General features: G+C 39.8%; 1 protein-coding gene across 16 annotated transcripts in view; it reads right to left on the bottom strand.

Moving 5' to 3' along the window:
• LOC307029003 (dedicator of cytokinesis protein 9) overlaps positions 1-25,945 on the bottom strand; it is a 72,057-nt gene that overhangs the window by 24,882 nt on the left and 21,230 nt on the right. For 14 of the 16 annotated variants that reach the window (XM_079664527.1, XM_079664528.1, XM_079664519.1 and 11 more), the window contains exons 2-9: positions 15,347-15,463; positions 10,938-11,027; positions 8,690-8,772; positions 7,497-7,566; positions 5,460-5,555; positions 4,604-4,738; positions 1,676-1,850; positions 332-384 (exon numbers count right to left, since the gene is read on the bottom strand). In XM_079664527.1, coding sequence (XP_079520653.1) covers positions 332-384; positions 1,676-1,850; positions 4,604-4,738; positions 5,460-5,555; positions 7,497-7,566; positions 8,690-8,772; positions 10,938-11,027; positions 15,347-15,463 — 819 coding nt within the window. Of the gene's footprint in view, positions 1-331; positions 385-1,675; positions 1,851-4,603; positions 4,739-5,459; positions 5,556-7,496; positions 7,567-8,689; positions 8,773-10,937; positions 11,028-15,346; positions 15,464-18,239; positions 18,488-25,945 lie in introns of those variants that run through there. The other 2 variants (XM_079664529.1, XM_079664522.1) reach the window with 1 other exon arrangement.

The raw sequence follows: 25,945 nt of genomic DNA, 5'->3' as shown, positions 1-25,945 counted from the left end.
ACGTGCTAAGGAAGCATTATCTAATTATAATGTCTGGTGGGTTTGGGAGAAATCTGCAGACACAAATAGATAACGTGCAGTGAGATAAAAACCAATGTGTATATTTTTTCCCCGTAAGTCTGACAGTGGTTATAATTTCAGATCAGACCTACAAAAACAAATGACCAACTGAGAAATTAGGTGTGTAACCAGCGACCCTTAAATCCAAATCCAAGCCACATGTTTGTGGCAAGAGGCCCTCTTCCTTCAATGAGGACCAGAGATTTCATGCTGCAGCTCCATGAGATACTTTACTGAATGTGTGAGCACCAGCTGAGAGAGGAGGACCTACCTGAAAGCTTTCCATGCTGCCGGAGGAGCTGTCGGACTTTCCAAGATCATCATCTAGAGGAAAAAAGAAGACACCATTTGATGCAGGCGAAAGTTTGCAAAGCATAAACAAAACCTCCTTGTGTTTTTAAATCCTGCTTAATCACTTTCTGACGGGAAAGTTCAGTAAACAGTAATTCAGCTGCACATGAATCAGTAGGATTGAAATGGAGATACAGCAGGTCTCAAAGGTACATTTATGAAAGCTCGGAGATTACCTCAAGAAGAATTGTGTTTTCTCTGATGCGCAGTGTGATTAATAAAAGCTGAGGAGTTAGGGAAGATTAGTGGGCCGTTTTGTTCAAAAGCATTCAGCCTTTTTCCTCCACGGCTAAGCCTCCTATGAGACAGGAGGTGAGTAAAAGTCTGGGTGGTCTGGTATCACATCACTGCAGGGCAGGGAGAGGTAGAGGAGAAGTGAGCCGCGAGAAGTGAGTGGATGTTGATGAGAATGATCCTCAGGTACAGTATCCCAGAATAAATATACTGATAGTGATGAATGCGTTAAATGGATTTTCAATATCTATGATTATTATTTAGGATATAATAACTGAGGGTATTTGCATTCTAGAAGCTTTGTGTACAATATAGGAACACTGTAACTACTCAAATTAAACAGCATTAGTAAAGTTATCACATGTTTAGGTCTGAAACATGGTTATTTTCATTATGGATTATCCTATTTTTCTTAATTAATGCGTTGTATATAACAAATATTTGGAAGATGTCCATCACATTTTACCAAAGCCCAAACTGAGATATTTAAATGTCGTGTTTTTTCCAACAAGCAATAAAAAACTCATATATATTCAGTTTACCGTCAGAAGATTCAGGAAACCAGTCAATTTCAAGAAGTATGAACTGGACCTTATTTTCTTAAAAATGTACTCAAAGAAATTAATTAATTGTCAAAATAGTTTTAGTTAACATTTTTGGTTGATTGACTAAGCAATTCATTATCACTGAAGCCTTCGCATTTCAAATTAAAATAAATTAAAAAAATTCTTTTTTTAAAAAATTGATAAAGTTGTCTAAACTATGACCAAAAACTTAAAGAAGCAAAACTCTTATATTATTCTCATCATTCTGCTAGCGTCAGCACACAGACTGCTTATGTTTGACATATTTTAGTCTGCAAAAAACTAATTTCATAATTAAACCACAGATATTTTTACAAGACTTTGAAAACACATAATATTCCTTATCATGAACTGGATAATATTTTGACGAACAAAAAAATGATATTCCATTTTATATTTGTGTTCTTTCAGACACTTTAAGAATATGAACCGACAGACAAACACACCATCATGAATGTCTCCATTCCTCTTCTCCGCCATGGCGATCTCAAAGCTGCTGTGCAGGATCTTGTTGAGCAGGTTGATCCAGTCGTCCATCTCTGCCTCGCTTTCCGAGGCCAGCAGGTAGGTGCTCTTATCCTGCATCTTCAGCTCGAAAGCAAACCGTCGAACCTTGGTGTTCTGCAGCCACAGAAAGAAGAGACAAAGGGGGTGTTAAGAAACATTTAAATAAAACAGTTAAACTTGAAAGATACAACATAATTCATCTTTTTTATGCCGTAAAGGTAGCAGCATTCATGTTTGCCATATATAAGTACCTGATTTGTAATGATTGATTTACTTTGTTGAGTTTAAACTAAACTACAATAATAACAACTACAATAACCACCCCAAAGTTATATGCCGCCACCAACGATCCAAAGTGCCGTTTATATCCATATCTGTCCAACTGGAAATGTCATCACTTCATCTTTGATCCTAGATAATTGTGTGATTTTCTTATAATGAGCCTATGAATTATTGAGATATGGCCAAAAACATGATGTAAGGTTACATCGACCGTGACCTTTGAAATGGACCTTTGTGAGGAAATTCCCTCAACGCGTTCCTGAGATATCGCATTCACAAGCAAGGGTGGATAAGCCAAAAAACTTAATGCCCTCTGCCTGGCTACATAAAAAATAAATAAATACCCAAGTGTGGATATTGCAGTCTTTTATCTCACTATCCAAAGCCAACATCTAACATCTGTCGGCTCATCAGAAGGCAGTACATACAATCTAACGTTTACGATCTAAATCATAGCCTGTTTCATTTTAATTCTACCCTCATACTTCCTTGTATAATGCAGTTTGAGCCTGCTAAACAAAAACAATATACTGAGACCGTTTGGCTCCAAACATTTATAAAATGTGAGTCACTGTTTTGAAAAGAAGTGGGAGGCTAACTACAGTTTTAATTGAACTGCCACAAAAAGCTCATGGACAATGTGAGGGAGGGAGGAACAGATTATTTCCATCTGCTTAACAAAACCTCCCTCTCTGCCAGGACCACAGCAGAGAAAACGAGCTGGATCTGCAGCGGGACTATGACCTCAATGATGTCATCGGCCCATTCAGGCTTTTATGTCCCATTTGCTACCTATAACTGCTGATTCAGCTACAGTGTGTCCATGACAGTGCGTTTTATAAAAAAATGAATTCAGTAAATCTTTAGCTGACCATAGACGTCAGCTCATTACTGTGAGCACTCAGTGGATTGTTATGCTTTGGTTATCACTGTTGCTGGCTGAACAGAGGGGGAGTGATAGGGAGGCAGACAGGCCGAGTCATGGAGAGGGGGAATCAAACTGGACTCTTGATAAACAGTCTGATAAGTAGGAGGACTGGTCTCTGTTTCCTAGACAAAACAGCTGCACACATCCTCGGGGAAACGAGTGGACAACAAAAAGAAAGTCATTTTTTATGATATTATTAGCATCTGTGTTCTAAGGAAAGAAAAAATAGGAAAAATGAAAGTTGAAATCCTCAACATTGACGTTTTAAGCGCGTTTTGCTCCTTGTTAACCTACAGGGACTGCCCTCCGAGACCTCATTAATATGTGGGAAATGCTTTGTGCGTTTGAGCATATGTTGGCATCTTTACAAAGGGCATGGAGCAGCTTCAGGCTCAGTATGACGTCACTGCACAGGCCATTACAGCTGCAGAGTTTAACATCTGCATCTCCACAGTCACTGCTGGTTGAGTACCAGTTGCATGATGTTTGTGACTTTAACAGAGCAGAAAGCTCATCAACTGTCTGTGTTACACAGGAGGCTGTGCAGTGAATGCTGCTAAATCACTGCAGAAAATGAATCCCCAACAGACTGGTTTATTGAATACAGTACAGGTCTGTATCAGCGTATAAGCAAGTGAATCGCAACATACTCTAAGCATCTACTTAATTTGACTTAAAACCACGAGACATAATCCACAGGTTTGTTTTTTTATGATATGTACCGTACATGTCGTGTACACCCTTTCTGAACACATTTCCTTTTTAATTTCCTTTTTGTATGATTATTAACTTTATTTCCAGTTTTCATTAGCAGAGTATAACCAATTAATTTTGTTGCAATAAATCTAATATTATTCGTATTGTGTTTAAAGTAATGTGTTTTCTGATAATATAAAGACATACAAAAATGTTCTGTATTTTCTGGCCTTTTCTTAAAAATGTATATAAATGGCACAGAAAAGCGGCAATGTAATCCTCTAATGTTTCCAGCCTAGCCCGATTAAATCAGGAGGTGCTTCCAAAAAAATATAGAAAAAGCATTCAAACATTTAGAGTAAATCTCTCCTCCTTGTAGACATTGGCCTGATAGCTATTCCCATCCACTGATAGGAATCAGACAGTCCTGGAAATACACTCAAATAATATCTGACAGATGCCAGCTGAGTGCCTCTTCAGAACAATCAGCTGCTCTCCATCTATTGAGCTGATAGACAGGTGATAATGCACCCAGTGAGTCTTGGCCTGCACCGAGATATCTGCACATGGAATCGATTGAGGGGCTGATGGAAAGTGCACGGAAGTGAGACATCAGCATTCACCTTGTTTTACAATGTGAGAGTCAGCAGTAAAGAATAACCTTGGGAAGGAGAGCTCCGGTTTCAGGGAAGTGAGCAACAGCAGCAGCAGAGAAATGTATGTTCAACTTTCACCTTTTATAGTTTACATGTTACACTACAAGTCGGAAAATATGTTCAGAGAAGAATTGTGAAGAGGAAGTTGGTATATCCGTATTTCAGTTTATTTCCTGTAAATGGTGTTTTAATATCCATGAGGGACCAGGCCACAGGATATCCCGTTTGGTGAAGTAGGTCATCCAATTTAACTACAGTTAAAAATGTACTTCCTTTGTGCCACAGAGAAATATTTCAGAGCGTACCTGAACCACACCCATACAGGAGTCCAAGAAGATGGTTCCTTTGGGCTCTTTGGAGATCTTCTCATCTTTGTAGAAGTTTAAATTATAAGAGCCGTCCCCGAGCTGAGTAAGATGGAAATACCTCCTCTTGAATGACTGGAACAGAAAAAGGAAATACCATTCAACTTCCATTTATTGGAGAAAAAAAAAGCAATGTTTTGGTCAAAACAGTCTTCTACTCTATGCATTATACAGTATAAGTGTAAGCTGCCAGGAATAATAAGCCTTCCTGTAAAAAGGCAACACATATTGATGGATTTAGAGGTAGGGGGTATTGCATGCTGTACTGAGAGAAAAAGCTTTTGAAGCAAAATTGTGACTATGAAATATATAAACAAAATGGATTTAGGGAAAAAAATGTGATGGAAATTATAACTAAAATAATGAGATGATAATGTTTTTGATGTATAATTAGTAATGATGATAATGGGTGATATTTAAGTTAAGATAACTTTCACTGCAAACACATCAATGTTAACATACATGTCACATTTTTTTTTTTCTTAATTTAAATACACATAAAACACATACACTTTTTCCAATTAAAGCATTGTCGCTGCAGCTTATTTTTATTATAGATAAATGTGTCAATTGTTTCTGGAATTGTCTTGTATATAAAACGTCAGAACTTCTCATCACATCTTACCATCACAAATGAGACATCTATAAACCTCCAAAATCCAAAGCAATTTTGTTTGTCATAATATAACACAAAGAAAACCAAATCCACACATTTTAAGGTGCCATTTTTATTTTTCCTTAGATAAAATATTCAACTAATTGACTAATGGTTTAAATTGAAAATCCTGTGTCTCACCCTCATGGTGACGCTGATGGCACTGTTCATGTTTCCTTTGTACAGCCAGCCATGTTTGGAAAACCCGCCTTTCTGGGATCCTAGGGAGGCCGTATCCTGCAGGGGACAAAGACACAAGACAATGAAATACACACTCATACTGCAAGGAAAAAAAGCCATGTAGTGTGTCATTGAAACTTGCTTATCATATTCTGTCCTCTCCACAAATGTACACATGTAGTTCACATTTTTTCCATTTTGGAACAAGTCTTAATACTTTTATCAACACAAACTAGTCCACTGTTTCCAATAAATTACCAAAAAGCAGAGAAAGCACATTCATATAAAAATGATGGTTTTGCTTGAAGCAGAATGTGAGTTATTACAGATATTCTTTCAGTGGATCCTCATATATTGACATCAGATTGAACACGCTGCCAAAGCCTCGCCTCATTCTGGAGAAAACCCCTTGATGTTGTGGTTTGAGCTGACACAGAGCAGAACAAGCTGTAGGTCCATCTCAGTGCAAACAAGCACGCAGACGCACATTAAACAAACTACGACTGTTAAACTAAATAAATATATCTGTGTTCACAGCAGATCTATGACACACGGAACAAATCATCTCACACTCAAAAGGAGGGGAGCATGAGATCACACACGACAAAAAAACAAAGCTTCTAAGATCCGACGGCTATCGTGATCTGTAAAAATAAACCAATTAGGAGGGTAATGAAGGAAGAAGCCCGGTCCTGGTTTGGATCAGCCCTGTCATTTACAGTAACACTTCCTGGCTTTAAGAGAAGTCAGTAAGAGAACCGTATTCCTGAGAAATTCACAAACAGAGAAGATTGCATTTCAAGATGTCTACATCCTGGTCCAGCACTACTTCTTCTTCTTCTTCTTTTTCCCCAGTCTACTAAAGTAAAATGGGATTTAAAAGTGCTGGGAGGAATTCTAATATTTTCATGTGCCTTGTGGAGTGATTTAAAAAGCAGCTGGGAAGGTAAATGTCTAGACAGAATCACTGGTTTCTTTCTCTATGAACTCCAGAAAACTAGAAACATCTAAAAAAGAAAACTAAACTCAAGTCAGACAAAGAGAAGATGAACAAAATCTCACAACCAATGTTGCATGTGGTCCAAGAACCACCACAAAGAACAATTATCTTAGAGGATGTCTTTAAACGTTTTTTCAAGCTAATTCCCAGTTTATAAATCCTGTTGGAAGGAGTAGAGGCCAGAGAGAGGGCTTGAGGGAATGAGGAGTGATTTGATCGTGTCAGGTCCTGTCAGAGGTGAAGCTGACGGTGAGGCTGAGCAGGACAAATCCTGACCTGTTGCCACCGGGCCCAGCCTTCCTTAATCCCAGCTGCATTAAGCAAACACACAGTTTAGAAGAGAAAGTAAACTTCGTAGCATAATTTTCTATAAAACCCATGAGCCCCTGTGTGTAAACAGAGTATTTCAGCCGGGGTTGGAGCACATTTTGTTGCCTATAGGAGGAGCAGTTTGACATTTTATGTGAGGAGAGAGGGTCAGGATAATCATCATACATCTTGTGAAGGACCTTTATAGTTAGATAACATATCAGCCACAGCTTTTGTATCATCTTTGAAGACTCAATTCAGGAAATCCACTCATTTAACAGGTATGAATAACCAAACACCCACTCCATCATACATGAACTAGAAGAGGGTGAGAAGATCCAAATGAGGCTTGAGAAAATGAAACTTTGTTAAATAAAGCTATTTTGAGAATGGTGAATCAGCAGAAAGTATTTAAGCCTGATTATACTTAATTCCTCCCATTAAATTCAGACCCAAATCTGCCTCTTACTTCTTCAACAGCTGTAATGAAAACAGGAAAGGCAAAACTGACGACTGGAATTAGACGTATTTAGCTAAGTGCTGTGTTTCCTTTGGGCCGGGTTTCTAACTAAGAGATGTGAGAACAAATACACTTATATCAGCTCTCTCTGCTGTACTGTAGGTCGAATATTTGGGGGAATTCAGGGTCGACAAATCTAGACATTGTAAAGAAATAAACTCAGCCTCACCTCATCTTTGTCGACATCTTCATCTACCTCAAAGACATGGACAGCCAGTTTGTCAGGCCTGGACACTTTGCTGTAAAATAAAGAATTATTATGAACAGGCATGTATAATATTTATTTACACAATCAGAAGCTACAGTACAGTGTCAAGAAATATAATAGATTACTACTGTATGTACGGGTAAAGTAACTGCACACTATGCTACTGCACTTGGGTTAGTTAGTTAGTTAGTTAGTTAGTTAGTTAGTTAGTTAGTTAGTTAGTTAGTTAGTTAGTTAGTTAGTTAGTTAGTCAGTTAGTTACTTGACACCCTGAAGATATGCTCTTAATTTACCACTTTGGAAAGAGACAGTCTTCTCAAAAGAAACATTTATTTGGCAGTACTTGGATATGCATGGCAGTTTTGCTTGCTCGCTTTATTTTCAGTTCAATATGTCTAGCAAATGTGATCTGAAGTTGTGTGACTAATGTTTCTCATTATTTTGTAGTTTACTTTGATTAAGTACATTTGTATATTTGTGAGTGTAAAAAAAAAAAGGCTGCATAGACACAAAAGCAAGTTCCAGGAGTGTTAAAATGGAAATACGCTAAGGTGACTAATGCTTGATGGAAAATGAAAATGTGCCAAAGGTAAGAATAACATTCAAAATATTGTGGGGTTTTTAACAGGCGATCCAGGTATTGTTTTAACTTCCCCGGATTCACTACAGTGACAGGACATTTGGCGGCAGTGACAGTGTCGAGATCATAAGGTCATTGTCAACTCATATTCCAACACATTGGCAGTACAACAGATATTCTTCAGGGAAGAGGCTGAAGCTGATGACACAATCTAAAGACAATGAGGGTGGTTTCCACACTGTCTGTAGCCGGGAATTATCCAGTGCATCATTAAAAAGGAAACGCTCTTATGTTGTGGGGAAATAAGAATTATTTGCACGCTGCGTTTCCCTGTAATTAGGTCACAACAGCATTTTGTCAAAAGTAGGAAACAAAAAGGTGACAGTTTGTCTAGGTGACATGAAACACAAAAACATGCGTGACTTCGTGTTTTATTTAAAAACCTCCGGCATGCCTACATTATATACAGAAGCTGTTCTTACTTGGCCATCATAAGAATACCTCGGCACACTACAAAACTATCTCCTCGAATATATTGTACAGAAATGCAGAGGTTCTTCAAACACAGACTTACTTTGGAAGCTGACGAAAGTCTCCAGAAAAGTCCTCATACTTGTAGTTGACAGCATGCCAGTCAGATTTGTAGGTCTTAATGCACTGAGGAGACAATGGAAACACATTACAGACCATTATAACAAACTGTAAAATACACAGGAGAGTTGTCCATCAGGGTTTTGTTAAGTCGTCAGGGCCAAAATAACTACTTTGTGTTGTGTGAGGATGGGGTTTTAGACTATTTTTAGACCACCATCTGCCCTGCACTTTGATTGAAGCATACTGACTTAAAAAACTACCCTGCATGATGAAATGATGCAAAAGATCCAAATATGTATCGTCTTTATGTCTCTGAAAGACATAACCCACAATGCAGCTCAACCGCAGAGAGCTCTGTCAAATGCTCTGGTGTGCTAAGCTAAAAGCGGCTAATCATTTATTTTCAAACTTGAAGGGAAAACGATTTTGCACAGCTTCTTCTGGATCCACAAAAAGCAGTAGGCAGACAAATAACCCTTCCTTAAACCATTCGACTATTTTTTTAATGCACTATTTGATGTATTTTACCTTTATGTCAAATATATTGTGTGTTGCAAGAGCTTAAGACTGAAGACTTTCATTGCCAAAACCTTGATGTAGCTAATGTGAATATGACAAATAAAGCCTTTAAAAATAATGTATAAAGTATTTTCCTACAGTTGTTTTTATGAATCCCAAGAGCGCACACTCAAAATACATTGGTTGTTTTGATCAACAGTTAAAGCCTTTATGAAGTGAAATTCTTAAGGAGTGTACTGTCAGTGGTCACGCTCTGTCAAACCATCCATTAGTACAAACTGGGAGGGAGTGTATCTCTATCTCCCTTTACTTGGAAAACATCTGTTCATTGTTAGAGTCAGTGATGGGAGCAGCTCTCTGGTATCTGTTCTGCAGAAATGAGTGCCATTTACAAGAAATACCCTGACAGGGAGACCAAGTGCAACCTGATCAGGACAGCGATCGGAAACAGAGAGGCTCCTGCTGGGCTGACCCACACAGCTGTCCCGGTGATGTCACACAACACTTGACCGGGAGTTTTGGTATCTTTATGACTTCAGACAATGCTGCCTAAACCCTGACCCCTAACCTGGGAGGTGAATTGCCAGTTGGTGTCTGGCATGAAAAGACAGTAAAAGCAGTGTTCATGGCCGGATGTTAAACTAGTGTGATGTTTAAAGGAAGAAACATTTCCCGTTTTGTAGACATGATTTCTAATTTTAGCTGGAATTAACATTGTTTCAGTCCAACTGCAATGAAGTTACCCAACATACAAAGAAGCGTCAATGTGTGTTTTTAAAAACCTTTGTTTAATAGTAATGTTCTGCATTATAAACCAACACTGACAGACAATAACCAGAAGTGATGATAAACTTTAGGACTGTAGAAATGAATTACACTTATCATTCCTACCTCCATGCTAGATATAACTGAGGAAACACAGTAATAGTCTGGTTACAGTACCTCCTGCAATGATCTGGAATGAATTAAGATACCATTTACAGAACACTTAAAGTTAGATGAATGTTTTTTTCGCTGAAATATGTTGGAGGAGCCTGTGACCTGAGATTTTCATCGTCATAACTACACTGTAGCTATGTTCGTATGACCAATAAAAGCCTTGAGCCTTGATAAAGAGGTTTCCTTATTAGCTGTGATGTCCACATTGCTGCTAATGTTAGGTAACAAATTGGGTGATCTGTCACATTAGTGTCACGATTCGTTAGCGGTGTGTCTGTGTTGTTTACGTGAGAGTGATATACTTTCCTAACGACTACCTAATGTATTTCTTATAGATTTTCGACCTATTGATACCAGTTTTGTAATGCTCTGTATTTAAAAGAAAACATTTTCTATACTTTTGTATTCAGTTGTAGTGCATGAAGTATTTTTTAATCAATTGTCTTGTGTATAATAGATCTTTATTTTGAGAATCTTTTTTATTTGTGTTAATACACACCTGAACAAAGTATATGGCATAATCATCAAGATTATACAGACTTAACAGTGTACATTTCCAAACTGTTCAACATTTTTTTTTTTTTTACTCAAGTCCAGATTGGTTCACTTTCTTCCCTCTGAGCTCTTCCAGGACAAAAACTAAAACACAGATATCTCTAACGTGAAATAACGAAACTGGCAGGCAAAGGTTCTGTTTACATATGACCCCATTAGTCACACTAAGCAGTTGATTAAGTAAATGTGTTTTTAGGGCCTTTAAGTCAGCTTACCTCCTGGACGAACACACTCTGGGCCTCCTGCTCTGCATTTTCCGGCAGCGTAGGGTAGAGGGTTCTCCCTTGGCGTCTCAAAATTGAAATCTGCAAAACAAAACAATGTTTTCTTTCAATAAGAGAAACAGAGCTGGCGAATTACAACAACTATGACTGCAAGAATGAAAGCGAAATGTGGAAGACATTGCTCAAGCTGGACACCAAGTTTATAACAGTTTATGGTCTCAGCTGAACACATTTGATCTTGGTGTTCTTTTAAATATTATTGTATGATTGAAAAATGGCTTTCTGAGTGTTCAAAGGGGTAGTGTGTGAGGGAGGCAGGACGCTGGTCCATACTGTTCAGCTCCAGGAACCACAGACACACCCTGAGTCTGGCTCTCTGCCACTGTTGTACAGCAACACCAATCAGCATCTCAGCACTGCTAATGCTTTATTCAAGCCTCGTACTAATGACCAACAGATCCACAGTGCACTGTAGTCAAACAGCAGAAACAATCAAGACATCTATCTTGTTTTTTTTCATATTAATATCACAAATTACACATTTTTCTAAGGGGGCTTTACAGTGTGTACATACGACACCCTCTTTCTTTAGACCCTTGCAACATACAAGGAAAAACTCCCAAGAAACTCCACAATTAGTGGGGAAAACAGACAACATAGAGAAGCCAAATGTTCAAATAATAATGTGAATGTATACAAAAATAATTAAAGATGGATCCAGGTGGATGTCAACTTACAGGTGCCTCCAAAAATAATAAGGTGGGCATCATCAAACAAGGGGCAACAAGAACAAGACAAATAAGTTAGAGCCTCAAACCAAGACTAACAAATGAATCAAACTTGAGTAAATCTCAGCTGTAAATCTCCCTCTCAGTGTAACCACAAGGCCAGTTTTAGCCAAGTGTGAAACTGAGTAAAATACCGCTTTGTGCAACATCATCACTATGAGGTATTAGCAGGAGGATTAATTTAAAAATAAAGTGCATTTGACCACACATAATCCCTGTAAGCAAGAGTGAAATATGAATACAACCATTAAGTGAAGCATTCAGCTGACTGAGTTAAAAGGGTTTGTGGCTTTGTGCGAGTCAAATGCCGGTCAGCTGTGTTTTCTGGGATGAGAGGGATGTAGACAATAACCCCATTATCTTTTCCCCACACATTTATATGGAAATGAGAAGCACTTTGAGTAGAAGTATTCCATATCATAAGGTTACTGTCCAAATTGCTACACACTTAATCAAATGAAAGTACTTTGACCACATAGTAGTGTGTGTCGCAATTAAAGAAAAACACATTAGTCAAGTTTCTGCCACAATCAGTCAAATGTGTTTATAATCCCAAACCTTTAAAGTATAAATTCAATCCAACTTTCTAGCTTCTATCACAAGACCTCATAGTTTAAGTAATTGTAAGGATTATTAACACACTACGGTGAGTTTTTACCTAATATTTTTCACATTAGTATCTCTTAGAGATTTAAAAACAGTAAACCTCTTGTTTGAGCTTCTTTTAGGCGAGGGTTTGTTGCTGCCTCTCTTTTCTTTGTTTAGACTATGGCAAACTAATTGACTTTGGTCTTTGGACTTTAATGCACATTTTTCACCATTCTCTGACATTTTAAAGACCACATAATTTATGAAGATTACTCAAGGTAATAATCAGCATATTCATCTATAAGGACACTCAAATGCTAATATTTCAGTGTTGTGTCACTCTCCCTATAAATGACCTTGTATTTCCTCCGAATGACCTTGTATTTGACTTAGCGCTGGTTGTGTCAACTACGACAAATTCCACACCGAACTTGTGAGTGTAAACCTGACGTCTCCCTTTCCTCTAACCTAGCCAGGTTTCCTGCAGGGGAGATGATAATCTTTACAATCCAAGCAGCAGAAATAAACAGGCATGGAGGTAAGAGAGAGCCAGGAAGTTGGCAAAGGAAGCATTTAATCGGGCTACAGGTCAACCGGGAGAACCGAGGGATTATCTGATGAAATAAACCCTAAATTACAACATTGTTGTAGTCGATTCTTATTATCAACAAATCCCATTAATAAACTAAATCAATAATACCTTTTCCAAAAATAAAATCATATTTCTATGTACCATAAACCCCTATTGTTTAAAAAAAAAAGAGAAGACAACATGAGCTACTCGTTGCACTGGGTGTTCCTTCATTTATAGTCAATTCCACAAACACTTTCCAACTGCTGAAGATTCTTAGGTATCAATACTAATGCATCAAGTCTGTTGCCGAGTGTAGTCCCAAGAAATAAACATATAACTACAGTTTGAGAAATGTTTGCTAAAAACTACGTATGTTATATTAATAGTAAATGTAATACCATTTTTAAAGAAAGATTAGGAGTCAACACTCATGCTAGCAGCTTTGCATACATGTACCTAAGCACATCAGTCACATGTGCTGGTTTGTTCTCATACAAATGTTATTATTCACCACATAGTGAGGCAAAAGGAGTGCCAAAGTGGCATTTGGGAACAAAATATTAAAAAAAAATGACCAGCTTTGTCCTTTCAAGACATATAAACTGTAATGGCTGAGGTATGGAAAAATAACATTATCCTGATTTGTGGAATTTAAGCTGGGGATGGGCCTTACACCTGAGGGAAGGAAGGGCCCCATCCCCCGGTAATCCTCAACAAATTTCTCCAGAAACCTTGCGGGTAAAGCACTGAACAGAGCTGACTTGTGCCAACAACTGTTCAAATCTAAACCAGATGGAGATTATATAAATACTGGCTCACACAAAAGCCGTACCTGACAACACATGACTCGTAATGTGCCAGCTGGGATAAGATGAGGACCTGATTGTAAATGCTGTCCTTGAGGAGCAGCCAAAAACAGGTTTTACACAAGAATAACAACACAGTCAGAGGAGCTATTTATGCCTGTTTTGGTATTCATTCATCCCCAAGTAACACATGTATACTTTCTACTGTCTCTATGCATTTGAGTTTTCTGCATGACTCCACACTGCCTGTCTCCTCGCACTAAAATCAGCTAACATCGAAAAGGCCTCGACACAGAAGCTGATTGAAACCTTGCTTGAGTCCGTGGGGGTCAAAACAGATGTTTAGTTCAATCACTGTGACTGTGGTGTTTTATTCTCTTGGTCAGAATCACCTGTCAGTCCCTGACAACGCACTGTTTGTGTGTAAAGCTACTATGTTATGTTCATAGCAGCAGGCTGGAGGAGCATGAGACAAGAGAGGACAAAGTCAAGGCTGCCATGCCTTCACCGAGCACACAGCTGCCAGACCTTTATGATCTGTAACAACCAATAGCTTTAAACAGAAGCAAACACATCCATTATCAGCAGTACAGTAACTTAAATCCCTGTTATGCATATCCTTCTGACTTCCTGGAAAGAAAAGCCTTTTGCGTGAACATTTTGAAACTTTTTGTCTACTCTATCGGAGCATTTGACTCCCACTACAGCTGTGGTGGAAGATTTTTAGAAAATGTCTTTATGTCCTCAGTGGCTTTCACTTCAAATCAAAATGCAACTCCTCCTTCCACATGACCATCATGGCACTTTAGAACGTTTTGTAAAATGTGTTCCTGTAAACAGTAAAAGCATTACTGCTTTGTACTTTGTACCGTCTTATGTGGTCGTTCAGCAATAACAATAAAAGAACATTTCAACTGGATCGTGAGACAGAGCTGCAGGGTTCAGATTTGGTTCCTGCACATCTCACCTCTGCTGTTGGTAAAAAAACAATTTCGATCAGGTTTCATTTCCTGAAGAACCAGCACTGGGCCAGATTTCCATTTTAGATTTTCCATCCTCACCGTGGAAAGTGTGGGGGGAGCGTACGTCCTGTACAATGTGGCTGGAGATAACACTCGCTTTGTCACAACATTGGCGACAGAATGAGCCAATTAAACAGATGGCCCCTGACCCCTCTCTCTCGCTACAACGTGGAAGGATGTAAACAAAAATAAAAACCTCTGTGAACAACCCCACCCTGCACTCACAGCGCCGGCCACGCCTGGGCCAACGGGAAAGACGCAAACACATAAAACAAACAAAACACGCAAGTGGGTGGGTTAAAAATGATGTTAGAGAAGCAACAATAAAAAGAGCATCTTCTAAAAAATTACTCTTGAATCACTTACAGTATAAGCAATTAGGCTTTGACTTTTCTCTCCCGTTATTTATTCGATAGTTTCCACCACAAACGCCCCACTATTCACAGCATGAGTAGACACACTGGAAATCAAAGCCCTAACTCTGGCAGTGACCAGTCCCTATACTAAACACGACTACTAACTATACCTCACTTCCATCGTTAAAATCATACTCCTCAGCTATATATTACCAGCAACGATACACACAGCCAGATTTCCTGAATGAAACGGGTGTGAAACTCACCTCAAAGTCCTCCAGGGGGAACTGTAGCATGTCCCGGAGGACATCACTGAGGATCTGTGTCTTCCTCTGCACCAACACATTTTCATATTCCAGCGGCTCGATCACCTTTGGCTTCACCTGGAGAACACAGAGAAAGTACTCGGTTACTTTTCATGTATGCAAAGACATAGGAGGAAATGTGGCTATTTTATTAACTGGATCGAGGAGAGAGATGACAGGAAATGAGGGAAGAGAAGGATGACATGCAACAAAAAACTGGGCATGTTGCAGTTCATTGTTGACACATTCGCTGATACATTACAGACAAAAGATATGGCAGATAAATCCCCCCCAAAACTTAAGCTCAAAGTGCCAAACAACAAGAAATAAGAATATAAATCAAATTGAAAAAAGGGGAAATGTGCAATGACATTTTATTGATAACCAAGTAGATGATAAAAAAAGAAATGAAAGTAAAAATAATAGAAATTAAGCATAGAGTTGTGCAAAGGAGTAGAGCTAATAGTTAGAGTTTTGCATTGACCGGCTTCTACTGTACATTGAGTTTGATAGCCAGCTGCTCCCACGTTGGGCTTTACTAACACATGCTATATGTCATATTCCATAAGTCTATCAGGGCTCCATCTGCTAAGAGTAAATGCATCCGCCTCAGCAGTGGGAAGGTCTTGATGAGCTTATCCCTCCGTGAGAGCGAACACGCATGACATATATGCCAAGGAAACAATCACACTCCACTTCAATTACATGCACCATATGAAACACAATTATGCTTCACATCGTTAAACAAACAAACAAACCTCCAACATCCTCTTTTACTTTCATCCTACTTGATGAGAATCCCTTAGTTTCTAAATGTTGTTTTAAAGCCGACTCTCAGGAGCAGATGTGGTTATTGAGAGGTGATTATGGATTTATGGTACATTACGTCAGTGTCTGCATAATGTTAAAGTATCGACCCACTAAAGCTGAGGATTGATAAAGCTTACACACAGTTATAGTAGCCATTAGATGGAAAGTCAGCTGTCAACACCTTTAGCAGGACGGGAGGATAAATCTTGCGTCCCGAGAAACAGCCGAGTGCAAAATGAACAGTGACGTATCGGCCGATTTCATAGCTGAGCGACGGCTCAGCCCACATGTTGCCTCCACATCTGGGACTGATAATACTAGCATGATCTCAGAGGGAGAGTCATGGATATTGACCTGCTTGAATACATGTTGCTAGCAACTTTGTTAATAACAGCTCACATTGAGGACAGAGGAGGTATGACTGGTTTCAAGGACACGGAGGGGATATCAGAGCAGGGATGGTGCCACCAAGTCTACCAGCTAAAGCATGCTGGGACATTATCAGTCAACCGTCATTCACAGCTTAAATTGAACATAACACAAATAGAGTTACAAATAAACACAATCACACATCAACAAACTGTATTCTCTCTCTTCCATTGAAGGGATTAAGTAAAGGTTTGATGCATATCTGTTTCCAGGCAGGACAGGTACGTCAGGAAGGATTTAAAGATGTCTGAGAGATAAGATGTGTGTCTGTTTCTCGCTTGAATTTACCTAAATTGCGTAAAATCTTTCTACAAACACCAGCCTGTATCAGACAGTGAACCCTTAAAAAACCCAGGCACATACAGAAGCTTTGTCGTTATTTACTAGGTGAAAAAAAACCTTGACTATGGCAAGTAGGGGGAATTAACCAACGCCTTCTGAAAGTAAGAGGGAGTTAAGGTCCGAAGTGAAAGGAGTTGATAATGTACAGCCTGGGGACGTTCAACACCCTCAAACAAAGACAAAGGGAGAGTCACGAGAGAGAAAAACAGCAATTAAAAAGGGATTCTGATATTCAAAGTAGCTTCTAAGATATTTGACCCCATTATAGAGATAGTGCCCTTTTCTCACCAGTGATGGATTCCTGACCTCACGCTGTTGTTGCTGACTATTGTTTCACTCCAAACCCCTCTGGGCTCTCCCACACTGTCAGTGGTCAGTGAAGGTGGTCGACCACACAGTACACTCAGCACTGAGCAAGAGAATTAACAAACATACAGTGCCATGTAAGCAACTGCTCTGTCATTCCCACAAAACCAACATGATGACCCTTGTGAAACACTTTTGTTGTATCATTGTCATACCTCAGAATAGGCTTATTAAGAACACTTGTTGAGTCCATGTCTCTGAAAGTGACAATAGTCCTGTTTTCTAGTGTCTTTATAATACACCATAAACTATTTTGAACACAGTTAATGGTAAAATAAGTCCAGAACAATGCAAGCTGTATGTTTCACATCTGTAGGGTTAAGTGAACAGACAGTCGTGTTTGGAAAGCCTATAAAATAGAAACTTCTGAAGTCATCTCTCTACAGTGATCCAGCAGCTGTTTAGCTGCAGCACCACTCCTCCCATCACTGCACCCTCACTTCCATGAACAATGGTGCTGTGTAGTGCCTCTCCACTCACTGATACATTCAATCTTGTTGCTACTGTCTTCTTCACATGGCCCTGCAGATTTAACACTGGGACACCTTGTTCACAGGGGAGGAAGTTAACACTGTTGTCAGAGTTGACTTTTGATCCAAATAAAGATGTTTTACAAGCCAAGGTTATCTTAAAAAATAAACTTGAGGAAGCTGGTTGCTTCCAGGTGTTGGTAAAGTTCAACATTCCTCTATGCTGGTGCTAAAGTTGCACTTTCTGATAGTGAGTGCAAATGAAAGAGATTTGAAGCAGACGTTCACATGACACCTGTTTTGGGACTTTATGACTGTGGTTAACCTTTGGAGCGATGCACTCTAAACAATCTCCTTACAGATCATAACAAGCTTTTTTAAATAAATCAAAAAGGTCTCACATGTTTTTTTAAATGAAAAGTCTTTCAATGACTTACCACCACCTGTGGCACCGAGTCTACCTCAGTCTCAGCTGCAGCCAAGCTTGTGTACTGCTGCGGACTCTCAATGACCAACTCCTTCTTTGGAGATTTATTAGCCCTTCCTTGCATTGTCAACAGCTGTGGTAAGATATCTCCGAGCTAGATCCCAAAGAGAAGTGAGCAGCCAGCATATCCGATGGAGAAAATCCTAGCGATCAAGTTTGCATTTCTCCTCACAGACTCACACACCCTCCCTTCTCAGACTGCTCTGTCTGACTGAAAGCAGTGGACTCACACACAGACAGAGGACATGGCCCCTCCTACACTCAGCTGTGCTGCCTGGGGGAGTTAAAAAACCTCACACACACACACATACAAAGATATCTGACCCCACACTATCCACCTGCAGTGACACAGGGTTGACAAAAGGCAAACAAAAGATATGCATTCCTCAAGTATTACAGTGTGGTCAGGGACTGTCCACGCCTTGTGTGGGACAGCTGTAATAAGAGCTGGCTTGAGTTTCATAAAGGAGAACAAGCTGGGAGAGAATGGGACAACAATGGGGCACTTCGTGTTACATTCAAAGAAACCGCCCAAGCGTCTACATACAGTGTGAGGGCACCAAGTGAAGAATCGGCTGCAGCGATTTAAAAGTGATTTCTCCTGTAAACATCACAGATAAGCTGCCAGGCTCATCCGATTGTAGCAGGCGCTTTAGAGACAACATGGACAAATCTTGACCCGCATTAACTGCTAAAGACTGAGGAGCAAATCATTAAACTCAATCTGAAGCAACGCTGCTGTATATATCAAGTTAGTCATTATCAGTGTAGCCTGCAATCTTAATGTAGCTCAATGGATAGTCCACCAAATTGCATTTGCATTGAACAATAAAATGTCTACTCCTGTTCCTGCAGACTTTGATTGGGCAGAATGCAAAGTTGCTTCTGGCCATTTGAGGGAAAACTGTCTTCAACCCTTACATAAAAACAGAGTGTGATATGGTAAACAAGAATGTGTTTTACAAATATGAAACTGTCCAAAGAATTGTGGTTTGAGGAGGGGTGGGAGTGCACTGCATCGTCTACAGTGAGCATCCAAAGTGGAATTTTGGTTAGGATAAACATCCAATGAAATGTAGCTCATAAAAATCCCAAATATAATCCTTTTTTTTCTACCATTTTTCTTTCTGGAAAGCACCTGCTTGTGATTCATCTTACTTTAGAAAAATGTCATTTCAACAGTGATATGTACATTATAAAAAAAGTGACTTACACCACACAGGTATGAGACAGGAAGTGTACCTTGACTCACTCTGACGCTTGGTGAGCCCACATGCACAGGAAGATAATCATGTGTAACTCACCCTACGGAGCCTGCTTGCACCTGATGTGGAGGATAAGCTTATATCTCTAAAACACACACAGACAACCAGCACAGATGTGGATCAGTGACAGAGGGCAGCTCACTTTATATTCATATTTTCTGATGCTGTCATCCAAATGTTCTTTTTGATGTGCCAGACAGCAGTGATATGATCTCTACGTCTGTCTGTGAAACCTTGAGGGCATATCATGGTGCACCCCAATACCAATCCCTGTGTGGGGCCCATAGGGTCATGTGACTATGAGAGGGGAGCAGCTGACCCCCCCCCCCCCCCCCGGCCTTAGGCTTAGATACAGGCGTGAAAAGACAACATCCTCCCCTGCTGTGGCCCTCTGAGGAATCTGCAGGTCGGGCCCACTCCTCTGTGGGTCGACTGGGCTGCGTTGTGCTGGAATTCCCCTCAAGCAGTTGCATCAACAAGCAGCGAGACAGAAGCTCGACCTAAACACAATCTCTCTGGTTACTAACGGTTACAATCTCAGCTGCAGTCAGAGCCAGCCGTGAAAACGTCAGTGACTCATTTGACTGTCATAGTTTGTGATGATAACTCACTTACATTGTTGGACATTTCCTTTAATGTAATTGTGCATAGAGAACTAATTGTTTGACTTTGATCTTTGAGTTTAAATAAAGACAGCTTCCTCTCCCAGACATCTCATATCTGCAGTGAGAAGAGGTAACTATCTTCAGACACTTCCCTTTTACTCCGCAGCCCTGGTATAGAGGTGTACACATGGTTGCCGTGGCACAGTTCTTAAATTAAATTCCGACCTTGTAATGTCATGCAGATTTATCCATGGAAACCATTTCAAATGTGTTTCTTTGGGGCGATTTGGCTGAGCAGGAGGGCCCACTGAGCCTTTTAGTGGCAGAACAAACACTTGTGTTGAGCAACAAAGTTTTCCAATGGCCAAAAGCAGATGGACAGGACGTTTTAGAAAAAGTGTTTTTTCGCTCAAAAAAGGTTAAGTATGCCATGTGTTGTAATGAATTAGAAGTAACTATCGGACACAAATAGATTGTTTCTTTGATGACTCAGTACAGAGAAACACAACTGAGGTCTGTAACTGGGCAGAATGTCATTTTTAATTATATTATTCTTCTGGTTTTGGCATTGCCCTATAACGCTATACAAGACTGTGATGTTTCAATTAAGTCAACACTAAGAGCAATAGTGGCTTTATTTGAATTCCCATGCAACATCATCTTGCACAATAATCAAATGTAATCAATCTTTCTTTATACATGTACATATAGTAACATTTGTTTTTAATTACGGTGTTGTTGACCAGTCAGAGTGTAATAAAGCTCCTTTAACATTACCACGCCTGAAGTAATGCTAGACAATGTGTCCCTAGGAAGACATTTACCCAAACATTTTAACTATACTGCTGTTGTATGTACATTACAACACTTAGTGCATAGTATTATAGTTGTCTGGATTGAGGTGGTTTCTTGCTCTCATTGCAGTTTCATTTGTTTGTCGTTATTATTGTGCAACTCTTTTACATTTGTATTTTCTTCTCCATCAATCATGTTGTAATGCTCAGCTTGGACATGACTATGGCCGGGCCTCTTGATTACATAACACAGGCTTGATTCAATCTCCAGGCCATCCCAGCATGAGCCAAAACAAAACAGGGTGTAACCTGGAATGTAACAAAAACACGGCCCACCCCTCGCCGCCCCACTACAACATCACCAGGACCCACCATCCTGAAGCCTGTTTTCAGTCCGTCCCCGAGAGAGGCCTGGACTGTGAGCTGAGAATGAGATTTTAACATGGAGGTAATAATGACACTGTAGCGTGTCTACACCCTCTGTTAATAACGTTACTGCTGTAGGACGTGGGATACAATGGCATCAGAAACAACAGGATGTAATCATTAGGCAAAGACAGTCGTCTCACACAACAATGCAGTTTTGATCAGTGCACGCCTTAAATGTAACAAAAAGTATTGAATATTAATAATGCTGCTGTGTGCAAAACATCTAACTGCTGTTGCCAGAATTTATTTTAAGTATGAGCCAGAGTGCTGGAGATAATGGGCCAGTGTATCAGTCAGCAGGACACACACACACACACACACACACACACACACACACACACACACACACACACACACACACACACACACACACACACACACACACACACACACACACACACACACACACACACACACACACACACACACACACACACACACACACACACACACACACACACACACACACACACACACACACACACACACACACAACAATCCTGAGAACAAAATCAGGGTGGCTGAAACGTCTCAAAAGAAGGATGCAATCACCAAGAAAAACATCCCTGTCGCCAATCAAAGGTTGTTTTACCGTTAATCCATTAAGCTAATGCATACGAGCTGTATTGATGTAATTGGTTGTCAATGTCACCAATAATGTGAGCACGGTTTGAATGTAATGCTAGGTCTCTGTCAAATGTTACATCTTTAACAGGGTATGTGCAGGAATCATGAAGTCCAATGTAATACCTTTTAAGACCTTTTTTAAGACCCTTTCCATACAAGACCTCATCGCCACTTTGAGTTTTAACCGGTTACATTGGCAACACTTTACCTCACATTTACTATATACAGTATTGATTCTCCTTCCTCCTTATCTTCCAACCATTTGGACCCAAACTAGCATTTCCCCATAACAATGTTGTTTAACAACCGGCGTAAACGGACCGTCGCGCGCTATCAAGCAGTGAGCGTGCGATGTCCTGTTCAGATGAGGTCAAATCCAACGGGATGCCATAAATAAACTACACAGAATCACACTACACACCTACGCAATGATTACATTCAGGCACACTTTAGAATACAACCTCTTTGGACAATGTATATACTTATTGAAAACAAGCTACAAAATGTAATACCTTGGAAAATGCCGTTTAATACTTTTTAATAGCCTTCATTTTCAACTTTTAATAGTTTTTAAGACCGATCAAAAATAGCAGACTAAATGTTTATTTTGAGATATAAGAGAATTACGATATAAGTATTAAGACTAAAGTTGATCCATATCGTAATTCTCTTATATCTAAATAAACATTAAGTCTGCTATTTTCGATCGGTCTTAAAAATGTATTAAGAGTTGATCCTCTATGAATAAACAAAAACAAGCAAATAGTAAAACCATTCTTTACAATTGGATATTTCGGTATTGAAATGACGCTCATTAGTGAGGCCAACTTCTTAATTGACATACATACACATTAATACATAAACTGAATACATGTAAACATTTAAAAAAATATATATGTTATTTAACTGCTGATAAAGTTTAACCTTTTTTAATTGAATATTGTAAAAAAACTCATTTATTTATTTTCGAATGTATTTATATATATAAATAAGTAATATCCTCCATTTTATGAGAAGAGGACAACAATTTCACAATGCCATATAAAACACACATGTTTAGACCAAGAGTATGACGCATCTTAGTCAAGAAAGAAAGGAGAGCATTAGTCAAGAAATTCAACTAATTAAATGGATAAAATATGTGAGTGGTTTCTGGTTGATGAGATGCAGACCTGGTAAACTCCCCAAAATGAAGAACTTATAAACAAAGCACAATCGACTCATTAGGCAGGGTTCATTGAAAGGAAAACAATCACAGGTCCAAGTTAGAAGAATTACTCCCCAAACATAATCGGATAAAAAACGCTTTTATGTGTGACCAAGCTGACGTCACAGCTTTCCCTTTCTTTCCCAAAAAAACCATCGCTCTGATAAAACTGGCAGACGATTCAGCGCTTCAGTTACAGCATTCAAACATTGCATAGAAATAAAGGAAGGAAACTGAACTTTTGTGAAAGCAAAGAATGACGATACATTAACGCTGAGAGGTGTAATTGATAGCTTTCTCAAGAGCATGAGAGAAACACAACATTGTCGAAATAGAACAGCATACACATCCATGCATTATCTCAAACCAGTGACTTTAATTTGTGGAGGCAGATCCCTTCCTGAGGGAGAACGAGATGCGAGTTTCCACAAGGAAGGAAAAGGCAGAGCTGTTGCAATCAGCGAGTGAAATAACAGAGCAGTGTAAAAAGCCCTAACAGGTCATTTAATTACTTATATCCATGCATAGAGAGTACAGATCACTTTCCCACACACAGCTTTGTCTCTGAGTGTGTGTGAAAGTGAGTGTGTGCCTGGCCTCCAACCCCATAATCTGGTTTTAAATTCCCCCAAATAATTACCTGCTGCAATCAGAAGGATTGAAAGGATAGACATTAGGGTGTATATCCTTTTATAACCTAATGGATTAAAAATATGCAAATCGTGATGAGGAAGGACATCCTGTACCGGACCGTGTTTAATGCTGCTGTTGAAGTCAGTGTCACAAAATAAGATTTGGACCCTATAGAGGTGCCCACAAACTAAAATAAAATGTTGTCAGATGAGTCGAAGCGGACAACATCTTCAAATAAAACAGTTAGTTGTGTGATAACAAGCACAAAATCGTCATTGCTGTGATATTGCATGCTTACACACACACACACACACACACACACACACACACACACACACACACACACACACACACACACACACACACACACACACACACACACACACACACACACACACACACACACACACACACACACACACACACACACACACACACACACACACACACACACACACACACACACACACACACACACACACACACACACACACACTTCATTTCAGCCAAAGGGTGGGGACATTGTTGTGGGACAGAGCGAGCTATAGAGCTGCAGATAAAAATATGGCACACCTTTGGAAAGGTATGCATCAAATCATTAATGAAGTTATCGAGTTTATTCTAATAGGCCTATATTTGACATAGGAAGGGGAGACAAAGCTGAGTGGCTCGGCAGCCCGCAAAATACTAACTGGTTTGTCTTATTGTGGGATGGTAGGCACTCCTGATTCACATTTGAGTGCACACGCATTGAAAATTATTCGAATACTTCCTATCCATTCGTATTATTAGACTAACTCCATTATTTATTGATGGATTAATTTTTTCGTCTATTTTTGTCTTGGCTAATAACCTTTAACTGCCATACAGTTGCAAACCACATCCTCTGGTAAAACTATTGATTTACCAGACTACGAAATGCTGACGGAGGACTAATTGACCCCGTCCGGATAAGACCATCCCTGAGCCAAAGAAGCAACCATGCCCTTGACCTAAATCCCTGCTCTCAGCCAGGGCCACTGTCACACTGCTCTCTGCTGTGAAGCCGAGGAACCACCGGCGGACACACACACACACACACACACACACACACACACACACACACACACACACACACACACACACACACACACACACACACACACACACACACACACACACACACACACACACACACACACACACACACACACACACACACACACACACACACACACACACACACACACACACACACACACACACACACACACACACACACACACACACACACACACACACACACACACACACACACACACACACACACACACACACACACACAGGAAGCAACACAAACAAGAAGGGCAAGGCAAGCTGGTACGGAGCAGCAGAAGCCCTGCCAAGCCCGCTGGTACGGAGCAGCAGAAGAGCGGTGATTGATTTCCAGCAGACACAGAGCTCACTGTCCCCCCAACACCCCCCCACCCCCCGGCCCATCATCCTCATCCCAGCCCACAGAGGCTTTAACCCATTCAGCAGTGCAGAGGCAAGATCCAGCCCTCCCACTGCCCTACATTTCACACTTGACGGTTACATTCTCAAAAGGCTGAGTGAGGACGATGATGAGTGTTATTGCTTTAGTTGCGTATGTAATCAATCAAATGTGACAGACACCAGAACCAGTGCCAGTAAAATGAGTGATTTGTTGATGTGGTGAAACGGTTGCACATCAATATTCTAATATCAGAAACATTTGAATCATTGATAACATTTATGTCCTGCATTTTGCCGTCCTAATAGAAGAAATCAGGGAAGGAATGTCGCATAAATAATTTGCAAAACATGTAAAAGTGAAAGACCCACTCAGGCCCAGTTCTATAGGAGGAGTAGTGTTTATGTTTTAGAAATGAAAAGGGCAGCACGCTATAAACAGCATTTCTGTGATGATGATTACGAGTTGGATTAATGAGCAAAAAACTATTTAGAAAAGTATATAATTCATAGATTACCGCTCAATCACTAAATGGACACACACACACACACACACACACACACACACACACACACACACACACACACACACACACACACACACACACACACACACACACACA

This window comes from Notothenia rossii (genome assembly GCF_949606895.1).
Source record: "Notothenia rossii genome assembly, chromosome: 2".
Taxonomy (NCBI): Eukaryota; Metazoa; Chordata; class Actinopteri; order Perciformes; family Nototheniidae; genus Notothenia; species Notothenia rossii.
The sequence above is the reverse complement of the archived record's forward strand: the minus strand, read 5'-3'. Positions and strand labels throughout refer to the sequence as shown.